The following is a 14,228-nucleotide window of genomic DNA, read 5'->3' as shown; positions in this document are numbered from 1 at the left end:
GTCTCTTTTAGACATGCACCAAGTTCCTTTCTAATATCCTTCTTGCTGCCTGAGGCTAACTAGACATATTCTGGAAAGAAAAGCTACTTTACCATGTTATATTTTACTTTTAAAAGTCTGATTATGCCAATCTTTTGCCTATGGAACTCCCATTAAAGTCACTGAGGCTTCCCCATGGCATAGGTAATTCAGGATCTAGCTAAAAAAAATTAACAGCCATGTTCTGGAACACTATTTTTTAAATCCATCTTTTACAAAATTTCCATTACGATGCCGTATTTTTACTTTGCATCATCTTTGCAATTGTATCTGAGTACAGAGATAACTATGAGCAAATGGAATCTCTTTACTAATATATATTGTCTTTATCTTGCTTCATTTATTCACCCTCTGAGGATATAATTCATTATTCATAATACAACAGAAAGGAATTCCACAGTATTTCCAGGAATGTGGCATCTCCAGATAAGTCAAGCAGAGGTAAAGAGCTAATTACGAAAGACAAAGATTGATAATAAATAATGACAGAGAAGGGAGTACAGAATGTAATGTTAATAGGGCCACAATTCAGCAAGGCACTTGAGCTCACACTTACCTTTAAAAACATGCCTAAGTTCCAAACTCAGTGCTTAAGTGCATTGAGAAATGAGAACCATACAGGTAACGTTTTCAAGTAGGGATAGAAAAGGTTAACTGGTTACCCAGTAACCATTAGGCTTACTGGAATGCTTACCAGGTAACCAGTTGGATGGAAAACTGCAGCAGGCTGGAGCAACCCTGGCTGAGTCCAGTCAACCGTGTGAGGGCGGCAGGCAGGGTTGTGCCTGCGTTGTTGGGCCAGTGGGACGTCAGCCACATGAGGGCAGTAGGTGGGGCCTCAGCTGCTCCAAATTGGTTTGGGCGGCCTGGCAGGGCCCTGGCCCCCAAGCAGTGCCCCATCCTTGGCTGTGCTGGCAAGCAGGTGGTGCTCTGGTCCCCGCTGCTCTGGGCTGGCAGGCAGTGCCCTGATCCTGGCCACTCAGACTTGGCCCAGGCAGGACAGTGGGACCCTGGTCCCACTGGAGCAGTCAGGGCAAGCTGGCAGGACCTCAGTCACGCTGAAGTAGCCTGGCCCTGCTGGGGCAGTCAGCCCTCTGCGACTTAGCCCAGATAGGCTGGTGAAACTCTGGCCTTGACTGTGCTGGAGTGGCCCAGGCAAAGCTCAGCCCCGGTTGCTCAAAGTCAGCCCAGGCAGGCTCATGGGATCCCAGCCCAGCTGCTTGCCAATGGTTAACCAGTTAAACATTATAATTTTAGTCATTTAATTGGTTAACTATTTAATTGGTCATTTACATCCCCATTTTCAAGATTGTTTCAATATGCCAGTCATTCTTTAAGAACACAATGAACCATGATTTTCTCTGAAAAAGGCATACATAGCTTTAATGTCAGCTGAACTTTCTTTTGCCAGAGATACATTTGCCTATTCTCCTGTGCTTGAGAGCAGTTGGTTTTATCTACTCACAAAGAATCATTTCCTCTTTGGTGCTGACATTTCATATATCCCCTGTGCAGTATTGCTTATAAATTGTGCATACATGTTATCTAGGTATGGGAAAAGTGCATCAGAAAGATACTTAGAAGAGAGCTCAAGGCCTATCTGGTTGGATGATGTCAGCTGCTCAGGAAAAGAATCAACCATCCTTCAGTGCTCAAAGAGAGAGTGGGGAAAGCATGACTGCAGCCATCAGGAGGATGTCAGACTAACCTGTCACCCAGATGATGATAGCCATAGACTCTCTCTGGGTAAGGCACTTTTGTAACTAATGAATATCAGTATTCCTCTGTGTACAAATTGAGGAAAAATGAAGCCTCTTTAAAAGATACTACAAATTTGAATCTCCACTTATTCTTTTGCCTGTATGTAGTTAGGCTGTCAATCAGACAGAGGTAGGCATGTATGTATGTGAAGAGAGAAAGCTCTTCCCTTGAAGAGCACATGGAGCTGGTAGGCAGTGTTGCACATGGGAACAATGTGAATCAGTAATGCAGAGAATTGCAGTGAATCCAGAGCCAATGAAACTCTTTGTCTGAATGGGATTTTAGTCTCAGTGAACCCCTCCTGATAACATTGATACAAGTTGGACCTCCCTGGTCTGGCACCCTCGGACATGACTGGTCCCAGATGATGGATTTTGCCAGATGATGGGAGGTCATTTCTAGCCCATATGCCACCAGCCCCCTCCAGCCCTGGCCCCACTGCTGGCCTCCCAGCCAGCTCCCTCTCTCACTAGCCTTCGCTGCTCTGCTGAGTAGGCCAGCCACCTGTGTGCACTGGGCTCCTGCTGCAGCACACAACAGCCCTGCCACCTCTGTGCACATCCGGCTCCAGCTGCAGCATCCAGCAGCCTTGCTGCCTCTGTGTGCACTGGGCTCCCGCTGCACTACTGGGTAGCCCCACTATCTCATGAGGGGCTTCTACTGCCCTGCTGGGAAGTCCCACTGCTGTGCTTTGGGCTCCCACTGCCCTTCCAGCCTGCCTGGCTCCCAGACGCTAGCTCTCTACCAGGACTCTCTGGTCCTGAAATGTTGCTGGACCAGAGAGTCCCCATTAAGAGAGTTTCAATCTGTTGTACTTTTCAAGTTGTAATAAATGGAAAATCAGTAGTATGGACTTAGGTTCTTGCACTCCATCTGAACAGAGATATTGGTGAAACAAAGGACATTCAGAGACATAGAAATGGACTATGAAAATGGCTGGAGACATAAGATTTACTTCTAAATCATTGTCATTATTAGTGATCTGTACTGTATTACAGAAGAGTCTAGACATCCCCTCTAAAATAGATGTACTGAATTTGGAAAAGATACAGAAAGGTCAACAAATGATTACAGGTAAAGAACAGCTTCCATTGATGAGAGAGAAACAAGACTGGGACTTTTCAGCTTGGAAAATAAATGATTAAGAGGTGGGGGATAGGTTAGAGGTATAGCAAATTATGGTGTGGAAAAATAGAAGAAATAAATGTTATTTATTCCTTCATTATAACATAACACAAGAAGATCACCCAATGACATTTACTGGCTGCAGCACTGGGCGGTGGAGGGGGAAATGGGAGGAAAGCCCCTGCCAACCAGGAAGGCTGAGGAGAGAGAGAAGGTCCCTGCCACTTGGGGGGTGGGAGGGGAAGGGGGTTGGAGAGGAAGAGGAGGGGAGAGACAGAAGGCCTGCCAATCAGGGATAGGGTGGGGAGGGGAGAAAAGCCCTGCTGGATGGGACTCCTCACCCTGAGCCCCTTCTCAACCCCCAACCCTCACTCTTGTATCCCACACATTCCCAGCCCCCTGCCCTGAGCCCCTTCTCAATCCAACCTTGACTCCTGTACCCCCACATCTCCAGCCTCCTGCCCTGGCAGACCTGCACAATGCCAGGCAAATGTTCTAGTAAATTTTATAACGAAGATCCTCTGTCCCTATCTGGGTAATGAGAGTATAATTTACACTAAAATTATGTTCTTCCAGTATAGCACTTCATTACAACAGAAGAATAAATATGAAATTGACATTTACTATAATGTTTCTTGTTGGACAGAAGACAAAGGCTATATTGTTACCATATGTTTCCTAACATTGGAGAAAACATTAAATATTTCCTTTACAGAGGAATTCAGTGGAGAAAGAGTATGAGAAATAAGCTTTTTAAATACAAACGTTAAAGGGAGAGACACAACTTGTTGAAGACAAACCAGATTTTTGTTAAAATTCCTCTGCAGATATTCATTTGTAATTCATTTTATTTCATTTAACAAGTTTTGCTTATGTATTTAAATGTTTCCCATAGAATGGTGAGAAACCAAAACCTGAAATATAAAGCTTTTTTAAAGAACAATTCTGTTCTAAAGCTTTTTTCACTTTTAATAAGATGACCTTGGGTGAATTTAGCCCAAAGGTTAATTCCAAATTATCACTAGTTTTACTTAGAGCAAAATCTCCCCCATTATTTGTTCTCTCTCATGAACAGGCAGTCATTTTTACTGGTTTATTAGCTAAGTTGTCTTCAACTGGTGGGATAATGAGGAGGAAGAATAACTTGTCCAATTATTGAAAAAAACTCTAAAGTATTAGGAGTATACCAAGTACTACATACAAAAAGTTTTAGGAGCTGGTTCTCATTTACACAGAGTAGATGGGTCTCAAATTGAATTTATGCCTACTTTAAAGCCCTTGCACTGCCCAAGAGCTGAAAAAAGGTATTAGTGTAAATGAGAATTATACCCTTAGGACCTTTTTATGACAGTATTTTCAAAACATGCAGTCCAAATAATTAGCTAGAATAATAATATATGCAATTGGCCTTTAGGTAAGAGACCATAATTAATAAAAATATCATTAACATTAATGACTGGAAGGCTGATTTTGCATTATCAGATTTTCTGAATGAGAGTATATGAACAAACAATTTAAAAAGCCAACAAAAATCTATAGGATTTTTCAGTTGGACCTACTCTGTTTAGTTTTAATAACGTTAATATTTCAGACTATAGTAGTCAACATGCTGGAGAATACTGTGTATATGTAATGAGTGCTTAGTAACATGAATCCTCTCCAGTACTGGGGATAGTACATTTGCTGCTGAGTGAGTATACTCTTAGGTAGGCACTTTGTGTGAGTGATTGTATTTATCAGTGCGGTTTTGCTAAATCCATCTCGAAAAGCAGATGGGTGCCATGTGGGTATAGACTATAACATGAGAATCAACCAAATTGTTTTCTACTGCTGAGGAAAGAATTGGGCTTTGCAAGTTACAGTCAAGTTACAAGCTGTGCTCTGTATTTATATATAATGGAAGAAACAGATGAATTCTACAGCTTAAAACATATGGAATAGCGTGGTGCTTCATAATATGGTGCAATGTGTATAAAATGCTTCATGCTGCCTGGCATGGTAAAATACGTAAATACTTCAACAGATTATATTAAAGTGGAAATCTTTTTGAACATAAGCGTCAGTTGACCCCCTCTCTGGAATAGGATGAAAATGACCTAACATGCTACTTTTTGTTTCTACTGTTGTGCAACTTATTCCCAGGTCCTCCCATCAGGCTGATGGATGGTGAGAATAAGAAAGAAGGACGCGTAGAGATTTTTATCAATGGCCAGTGGGGGACAATTTGTGATGATGGATGGTCTGATAAGGATGCATCTGTGGTCTGTCGACAGCTTGGCTACAAGTAAGAAAAATCCTTGAACTGTTCTTCTGATTACCATATATGATTGCATAAAGTCTGTGCAACTGAGTATCACTTCATCAAGTTTCACTAGGTAATACTTGTCTGCTTAGCATACTTTTACTCTGCTGTACTTGAAATATACAAAAGTCATGCATACCACAGTTTTACTATGTCTTCATAAGGAAGCTAATATTCCTCAGAAAAGGGGTAGTAGTGCCAAAGCATAACTGTCTTTACTATGTTCAGATAACAATCGAAGTGTAGGTTAAAAGCAGTTCTAGAAAAATCTATTTAATAAAGCCAAATCTTTCAAGATAACTAAGCTACAGTATAAATACTATATTTTACTTGTTATTTATGTAGCTGTTCCTACTATATATGCACAATAGGTCAAATTCTCATTTACACTCAACTTTAGTGAGTTGCACCAAAGTAAATAAGAGAATTAGGCTCAGCATATCTGCTGAATGTTCTTCCCTGCTTTGAACTATTTTTAAATTACCTCTTTGGTTATAACTGAGCCCTTATTTCGAAATAACAAGCGGAGCATCCACACTATCAAGCCCATTATTTTTTAAATAAAGGACTGGTTATTTCAAAACAGTGGTAGTGTAGATGCTCCACTGGTGCTCTTTGAAATAACTACTCTCCAGGGTCATTCAAAGTATTTACTCCCCAGTGCTTCCTGGGGCTCTAAGTCAAGGTAGAGGGTCCACATTCAGGATATATCTAGACTACATTGGGGTTTTTTTTGGAAAAAACTGCCTTTTTCAAAAAAACGTTACCTGCGTCCACACTGCAATCGTGCTCTTTCAAAATTAAATCTAAAGAACTCAGGGTTTTTTCCGACATTGGTAAACCTCAAATTACAAGGAAGAATGCCTTTTTCAAAAGAGCTCTTTCGAAAAAAGGTGTGTAGATGCAGCACAGGAACATTTTTTGAAAGAAGAGGCAATCGAAAAAAAGTACAGGTGCCCTGGTGGCCATTCTGTGAAAAAGCAATCAGGGTTTTCTTTCAAGAGAGCGTCCATGCAGTCTGGACGCTCTCTTTCGAAAAAGCAGATCACCTTTTTGATCCAGTTTTGAAGTGTGAATGCTCTCTATCGAAAGAAGCTTTTTCGAAAGAGCTTTTTCAAAAAAGCTTCTTTCAAAAGAAGCTTGCAGTATAGATGTACCCTCAGGGAGCCTGCCCTGGACTAATTGCACCTGTGGACACGCTATGTCAAAATAGTTATTTTGGGAGTTATTTCATTTCAAAATAATTTCCTAGTGTAGACTTGCTTTGAGTTTGATTTCTAGTCTTCCTAAAGCACTAATGAAGTTCAAGGAAATTAACTGTCATATCATTCAGGAAGGGAAAGATTATGCAAACAAGAAGAAAATTAACATTCAAAAGAATACACTATGGTGTAGTCTTGAGCTGAGTGATACAGATAATGCCCATTAATGTTAACAGAAATGATTATGTGTATCTCTGAATCTTAGAGATCCTTTGGCTTTTTTAAGTTTTATTTTTATTGTAACAGTTGTTTTGGGGCTTGGGTTCTAAATGACAATAATCTGAATTTATATAATACTTTTGATCCCGAAAGATTTTAAACTGATGCATGTGGCTGCAATTTATTTATGACCTGAATTGTGGCCATGTTTGAGGTGAAACAAAGGTAATATTTAACAGTTCAGTGTAACATTACACATTAGAAAAGGAAACTTAGTACAGAATATCTATCCTAATATAACTACAAAAGAGTTATATAAGGTCAGACAGTAAAACCAGCTTTGAATTTGGATAGAGTAGGGACATTGATCTTACTCATGCAAAGACCTCAATGAAACTGTTTATTGTTTTTTATAAACTATTATTGTATTAATATCTATGTGCTGTGATCTTGAATGACGTCAAATAGTTGTGAAATCTTAAGTAGTTTTAATTAGGGATGTTAGCATATAGTCGAGTAAACGATAAGCCTACCGACTACAAGTACTCCCCTCCTCCCTGCTGCCTCTGTAACAGCATCCCATGGAGCAGCCTTTGTCTGCAGCAATCATGAGCTAAAGAACCTTATAGATTTGTATTATTTGCTACTGAATCATTTAATCTGCTTCTTCCTCAGCTTAATTAGACTTTTCATATTTGTCACAGACATACTAAATCCACTCATTCATCCCCACATCCCATTTTTAAGCCAGCTCAAAGATATAATTTGATTCTTAGTTTATATTTTGTCATTAAAGGGGGTCAAAATTATGGAAGATAACATAGTAGGGTACATATCAGCTGAAGGATTTGGGGCAAAATACAAATCTTAGATATTTGGGGATTCTGATAATTGGAAGAGTTAGCCAACACACTGCCCTGAGGGCTGGCTTCCTTGCTCATTCAGTAGATGATACAGTTACATTCCAGAAGCATGACTTTGTTCTTATTTGCAGCCATATATATGAGAATGATCATATCTCAGGACTTCACTACATATTTATCTGTTTGCTTTGGTTCAGACTTCAGTCTGAGCGCTCATTTGAATGTTCCATTTCAAAGTTAGGATGTTCTATTTACACACCTAAGTTTAAAAATGGGGATCTGTGTGTGCTGCTTTTCAGAGACAAAAACAAGCGCTTTTCTGGAAAGTGTTAGCAAAGAGCTAACTACTGGAGCTGACATCAGTTGTCATTTAGAATGACCAAGGAACTAAAAGTTCAAAAACTGAAGTATTATATTCTACTTACATGAATGTGATTTACACTTACAGCACTGCTACTGGGGACTGTAGGTCTGATTTCACATTTTCCAGGAAAAAAAAAAAAGCCTGTAAATCATACATGCACATTTTTTACTCAGGCCAAAAGGTATGGGGAGATTTCCTTAAAATTCAGATTTATGCAGCACAGAGTAAAACAAATAAATTAATAGTTGTACTATACATATTACTCCCAAGGTTAACAAGGAACTATGTTTCTATTTTTACAAAATAATCTTATTAACTTTTTATTAAGATTTGTTTCTGGAGCTGAATCTGGAATACCCAAAGTGTCTAGGGTCCAGTTAATAGTACTTTTAAAGATCTGTCATTAAGCCATCTTGCATACTTTTAGACTAAAGTTAGTAGCAGAAAAACAGTCTGAAGAACTTTAAAAAGCCATCCTCTAATGGGAAAAGCAGTTGTAAAATAAAAAATTAATGGTGGCTATTAGGGATATGGAACATCTCTCTCTATATATATAAAAAAACTTTTCCTGTGGGATGACAGAGTGACCTGTCTCTGTGGTGCTCAGGCGCTATGTGGCCTTCCTTCTCCCCCTCCAGTGCTCAGTCTGCCACGCTGCAGCCTTGGCCTGGCCCAATCCTCCCCCCCCCCCCAGTGGCCAGAGGGCTGGGGAGGTCTCAGCTGGCACCCCCCAGTGTCCAAGGGGGATAGAGCTGGGGCTGGCGAGGCTGGAGTGTAGGGAGTAGAGCTGTGGCTGGCAAAACCTCGGCCCTCCCCAGCAGCTGCGTTTTGTGTGTGTGTGTGTGGAAGAGAGCGGGGGCTGGTGAGGCTGAGATGGGGAGGGGATGGAGTTGGGGTTGGTCCAGTCTTGGCCCTGCCCGGCAGCTGGGGGGAGGCCACGGCTGCCACAACATGGCTTGGCCCTCTTCGGCAGCCGTGCAGAGAGCTGGGGCTGCTTACCTCCAGAGAGAGGGGGGTTGGCGAGCATAGCAAGTGGGGGGTGGAGGGGGGAAGAGGCAGGCCGCTAGTACATATATATGAAATGAAGATTAGAGTATTTTTTCAGTACAGTTTTCGTAATGTAGCAGAAACTTCCATTCCACATATTTTATGCAGATTTTCTGTACGAGAGGACAGATCTTTTCAAGATATTAACTGGAATATCCATGCATATCATTGTGCATCTATGGAGTTGGTGGGTCTAATCTACCATTCTGAAGTAAAGATCCCTGCTTTTTATCTGTTATTCTTTTATATACCTACATAATGCTGAATTCAGCATTCCTTCTTGTTCTACAGTAATAGTATCACTGGTGGCACAGACAATAGAATTTTCCAAAGTGTTCTGCATGAACTGAACTCTGCCACCATTGATATTGCTGAGCATTTTACCACTGTCTTCAGTATGAATAGAGGTAGGCCAATAGTGCGCACTTTTGAAAATCCCATTAGAACCCTTGGCTGGGTGCCTGACTTAATAACAAATAGGAACTTTTAAAATAAATGTTTATTTCTAATGGTTTACAACTACCATATATTTGGTTAATATATTGGGATCTTAGTATCAACATGTATTTTAGCAAAAACTCTGTAAAATTCACTTTCAATTTGTGGTTATCCTTCTAATCTACACTATGGAAGAAATTTTGGTCTCAGTTTCTCTGGATTTAAACTGATGTGAAAGAGGTCAGATTTTTTCCTTTTATTTTTCTGTACTGGACTGTTTTAGGTTTACAGGGGGTTGGATGCATTTGTACTGCTTGCCATACCCCACTATTTTTAGCATACTAGTGTGTGTCATTCTGCAATTCACCTTCTCATCTACTGAAGACATACCTCAAGTGCAACAGCAATCTGGGACTGGTGTTTTGTTGCTTTTTGCTTTAAATATAAAGGCATTGTTTTTTTTCTATTACAATAAAGCTACGTCTACACTGCAGCGCCATTTGCATCCCAAAATAGTTTTCCGTGACTTTTGAGCACACCCATTATTTTGAAATATAACGGGCTTGCTATTCCAATGTCCCTGTAAACCTCATTCCACGAGGAGTAAGAGATGTTTCAGAATAGTGATTTATTTCAAAGTAAGTGCCGTGTAGATAGCGCCAAATTTTGAAATAAGGTATTTCAAAATTGACTTGAAATAAGCTACGTAATTTGTGTAGCTCAAATTGCATAGTTTATTTCGAGCTATGGTTGCACTATTGACGCACCCTTAGTGTCCTACTTCAAAGAGCTTTTTTAAATTAATAGGATTTCCAAATGAACACAAGACTCCATTTTAATTACAGTGTCCCCACAGAGCTCATTGTGTTACTGTAAATGCCATGAACCTGGAAAGTATCAGAGGGGTAGCTGTGTTAGTCTGAATCTGCAAAAGCGGCGAGGAGTCCTGTGGCACCTTATAGACTAACTGAAGTGTAGGAGCATGCTCCTACACTTCAGTTAGTCTATAAGGTGCCACAGGACTCCTCGCCGCATGAACCTGGAAAGAATCGCTGAGATGGTACCTGAGGCCCAGATCCTCAAAGGTATTTAGGTCCCTAAGCACTAATTTCAGTGGGAGTTAAATACCTTAATACAACTGAGGCTCTGGGGCCTATCCTACTGCCTGGGGCAGCTGTGAGATACCTGCTCTGGCAATCTAACATATGTAGCTGGAGTGAAAGGTGGTAATTAAGAAATATATACACTTTCTGATAAAGATGGACTGAAAGCTGTTCTTTTAGCATGCTCTAGCACAAAATTGAAATGCCCAAGACCTAAATACTATTCGATATCAAAATCTCCCAATTAATTACTTTTCCCCTTAAAGCAGTACTATTTGTTGCTGAGCATCATTAGAATTAAGTCTTAAAGCCTGTTCTCTGGGAGAAGTCCTTTTAAAACTAATTTTTAATTAAGCAAGTGCCAATTAAGTGGAGTGCACTGAATAAACTCCCATGCCTAGCAACTATCAGCAATGCGGCAGCCAGCACCAGTGCATGGCAGCAGTAAGTTTCCTAATGTGGTGTGGAAGAGCTCCGATGAAACATGCACTGAGAAACTTGACCAGTAAGCACCACTATAAGACTGGCAGAACGTAAAGGTATTTAACTCTCCCTCCTCGAAGCATATATCTAGTACTGAGCTGTGCTATCTGCCCAGCAGATGCAACTGAAGATCAGGACAATCATACGTATCCTGGGGTATTCATTACTTCCTTCTCTTGTGGGATGGCTGGGAGAAAAAGATGTGTAATAACCCTGGCTACCACAAACACACAGTTAATTAAACATGCTATGCAGAGATAGATGAACATGTTATGCATCCTATTTAGATGTGCCTGGGGGAAGCAAAGTCTGATACATTAAAATAACTTCTCTATTAGATTATGCTACAGAGATTAATTTTCCATTTTATCAACTCAACACTTAGATATAAAACCAATGTTATATGGTAACTACATGATCTACATGATGGTTTGTATGGCTAGAAAAGATCCAACTCTAAATTTTAATTATTGCAAAAGAATTATTGCAACAATGAAATTTCTCTTTACGTGTATTATTATTTTACTTCAAACAAAAGTACACATGCTGCAATTTGAGGGTTATATTCTGTATTAACTATTAGTGATTTTTTGTGCCATGATTTATGTTAATAGTTGCCATTAATGTATGGTATTCTTGAAGGTATAGTTCTTAGTTAACTGTAGAGCTCCTTTCTTAGCCAATTTAGTTTTCTGAAAGAATTGCAGCATAAATAAATTTTTTATCATACACAGATGCTGAGTTTAGGCAAGGATTAAACAGATTATGAAAATCCTTTCCATAGAGCTTTTTAGCAAAAGCTAGGAAAACATTTTATAAACATTAACTAATGAATCCTCCAAAGATAGTTACTATGCTAGTGCAGGGGTTGGCAACCTTTTCAAACCAAAGAGGCAAACCACATCAAAATTCAGAACAAGTGGTCAAGAAAGAGCCAGTATAAAAATATCTATTTGCATGACTGAAAATATACAACTTAATATTACTAATAATTGACATACTGATTATCGGGAGGAAAGATAGCTCAGTGGTTGAGCATTGGCCTACAGAACCCAGGGTTGTGAGCTCAGTCCTTGAGGAGGCCATTAGGGATCTGGGGCAAAATCTGTCAGGGATAGTACTTAAGTCCTGCTGTGAAGGCAGAGGACTAGATTCAATGACCTTCCAAGGTTTCTTCCAGTTCTAGGAGATAGGTGCCCCCATTCACTTTTTTTATTAGCATAAATGAAACATTGTATTCAAGAACTTTATCTAATGGGGCTTCTGTTGCTGCATTTTTTTGGACATTTCTTTGTAGTTTATATCATAACTGGTCAATTTCAGCTTCCTGAATGTATTCAGGCTGTCTTCTGTCAATCTTGAGAGCAAATTGACTTTGAAGTGATTCATATGAGAATCTGCTCTCACATATAGATGGAGCCAATCACTGAAAGTTAGGTCAAGCTGACATTCTGCATGTTGTTGTATGTGACAAAGTTCTTTCCAAGGTTGCAGAATCAGATTATCATCATGCTCCAATATCTTTGTCAACCCACTTGTGTAGATTTGCCATTTCTGCATGTTGTCGAGCAAGGCATCCTAAATCAGAAGTCAGCTTGACGAATTTTTTCACCCAGATATCTGACTCCTTGAAATCTGCTATTTTCATTTCCAAATCATTGCCTGAGATGCCTGGAAGGAGTGTCAAATCTAATTCTTCAACAGGTGCTTTATGGGCAAATCAAACTTAAACAAAGCACTGTGTTTGCAAAAGTCAACTAAACAAGACTTGAATGTCATTAGGAGCTCAGAAATAAACACAGCAAGCTGCTGTAAATCAAGGCTGATATTTGGATTCTCTCTGATACTAATCACTAAACATTCATAATCTTTCAAAATGTGCCAGTCTGCCCATCTCATTATATTTGTTGAAGACAGTCAATTTTTACTCAAATCCAAACATTACATTTCCAAGTTTGGTTCCACAAGATTGCACACAAAGTGCATCCTGATGCACAATGCAAAGAAAGTTCAAAAGTGGGAAGTTCAGCTGTTCTGACAACAGTAAGGAATGCCCTGTATTTGCCAACCATGCTTGGTGCACAGACACAAGATTATCCAACTGTATTTCTTTTTCGTTTACAAAGTTGATCACAGTTTTAAGGATGTCTTCACCTCTTGTTTGATTTTTTTAGTGGTAATATTTCAATCCTTTCTTTGTGCACAGCATTTTCACAAATATATTGTCCCAGAATACAAAACTGATCAACGTCACATATGTCAGTTGTCTTGTCCAAAGCAAATGAAAAAAAAGTAGCTGTTCTCAAATTTTGATTTGTTCCTTGTCAATTTGATGGGCCGTTTTCACAGCTCTGTTATAAACTTTATTTTTTGCCAATAATGGTATGTCTTGAATTTTCTGTAAGATTTTGTCGTTGTGAAACTAGTTAAATAGTTCATGACCAATTTTTAGCATGCATCTCTTCACATAATCCCTGTCAGTGAAAGGCTTCCCCTCTTGAATAATGCTGAATGAGCCTGCAAAAACTTGTGGAGTTAAGTGCCCACTTTTTTTTTTTCCGACCATGCCAGTAGGCTATTTTGTCCAGTGTTCATTTTTCGCTGCAACTCCTAGCAGGCTTTTTTTCATGTGTCACCCTTGGGTATTTTGTAGCAAATGCTGCATGTTTCATCATGAAATTATTTTATTTTGTTTTGTTTTGTTTAAGAGCAATCTCTCACTACAAATGAGATAGCGTGGAGATCCAGACCTATCCACAAATACATACAAGTCTGTTTACTCCTGAAAATTTTGGTACTCGTCATCTCTCTTTCTCTTCACCATTTTTAGAGTTAGGGGGTCACAGAGTTCACCATCATGTATGATTGATGGAAAGATTTCTTGACCTATCAAATAAAAAGAGAATATGCATAACCCTCAATAAGTAGAGAGGATGGTTGTTAAAATGAACAGTTACAGGTGAACTAGACAACAAGATCATATTGACATGAGTAATTGCACGTTTTTAAATTTTAATTTAGAAAGTTGGGTATATTTTGGGAACGACAAAAAAGCCATATTTGGTTCCATACTGACCATATTTGGCTATAGTGCCATAGGTTGCAGACCCCTGTTCTAGTATATAGATTACGTTTAAGGCAATGAGAAGATAAGTGACTTGTCCAAAGTTCTGCAGTGAACTGGTAACAGAATTTGGAATAAAATCTCAGTCTTAATCCTTGGTACTGCACTCACATCCTTTTCTATATATTTCAGTGTAGGCAAATGTAGGACAATACTTA

The 14,228-nt window shown here is 39.5% G+C and overlaps 1 protein-coding gene and 1 long non-coding RNA gene across 4 annotated transcripts in view; one reads left to right on the top strand and one right to left on the bottom strand.

Moving 5' to 3' along the window:
• LOC142829569 (uncharacterized) overlaps window positions 1-14,228 on the bottom strand; it is a 68,836-nt gene that overhangs the window by 16,004 nt on the left and 38,604 nt on the right. Inside the window, exon 4 of one of the 2 annotated variants that reach the window (XR_012904091.1) lies at window positions 10,357-13,832. The exons of the other annotated variant lie outside the window; for it this stretch is intronic. This is a non-coding gene — a long non-coding RNA (uncharacterized LOC142829569). Of the gene's footprint in view, window positions 1-10,356; window positions 13,833-14,228 lie in introns of those variants that run through there. 2 annotated transcript variants of the gene reach the window in all.
• Window positions 1-14,228, top strand: part of PRSS12 (serine protease 12) — a 73,809-nt gene that overhangs the window by 28,709 nt on the left and 30,872 nt on the right. For both annotated transcript variants that reach the window (XM_014579665.3, XM_006112611.4), the window contains exons 7-8: window positions 1,589-1,785; window positions 5,068-5,209. In XM_014579665.3, the coding sequence (XP_014435151.2) occupies window positions 1,589-1,785; window positions 5,068-5,209 (339 nt within the window). The remainder of the gene's footprint in view (window positions 1-1,588; window positions 1,786-5,067; window positions 5,210-14,228) is intronic.

Source organism: Pelodiscus sinensis, chromosome 5 (assembly GCF_049634645.1).
Source record: "Pelodiscus sinensis isolate JC-2024 chromosome 5, ASM4963464v1, whole genome shotgun sequence".
Taxonomy (NCBI): Eukaryota; Metazoa; Chordata; order Testudines; family Trionychidae; genus Pelodiscus; species Pelodiscus sinensis.
Note: the sequence above shows the minus strand (reverse complement) of the source record. Positions and strands in the feature narration are given on the sequence as shown.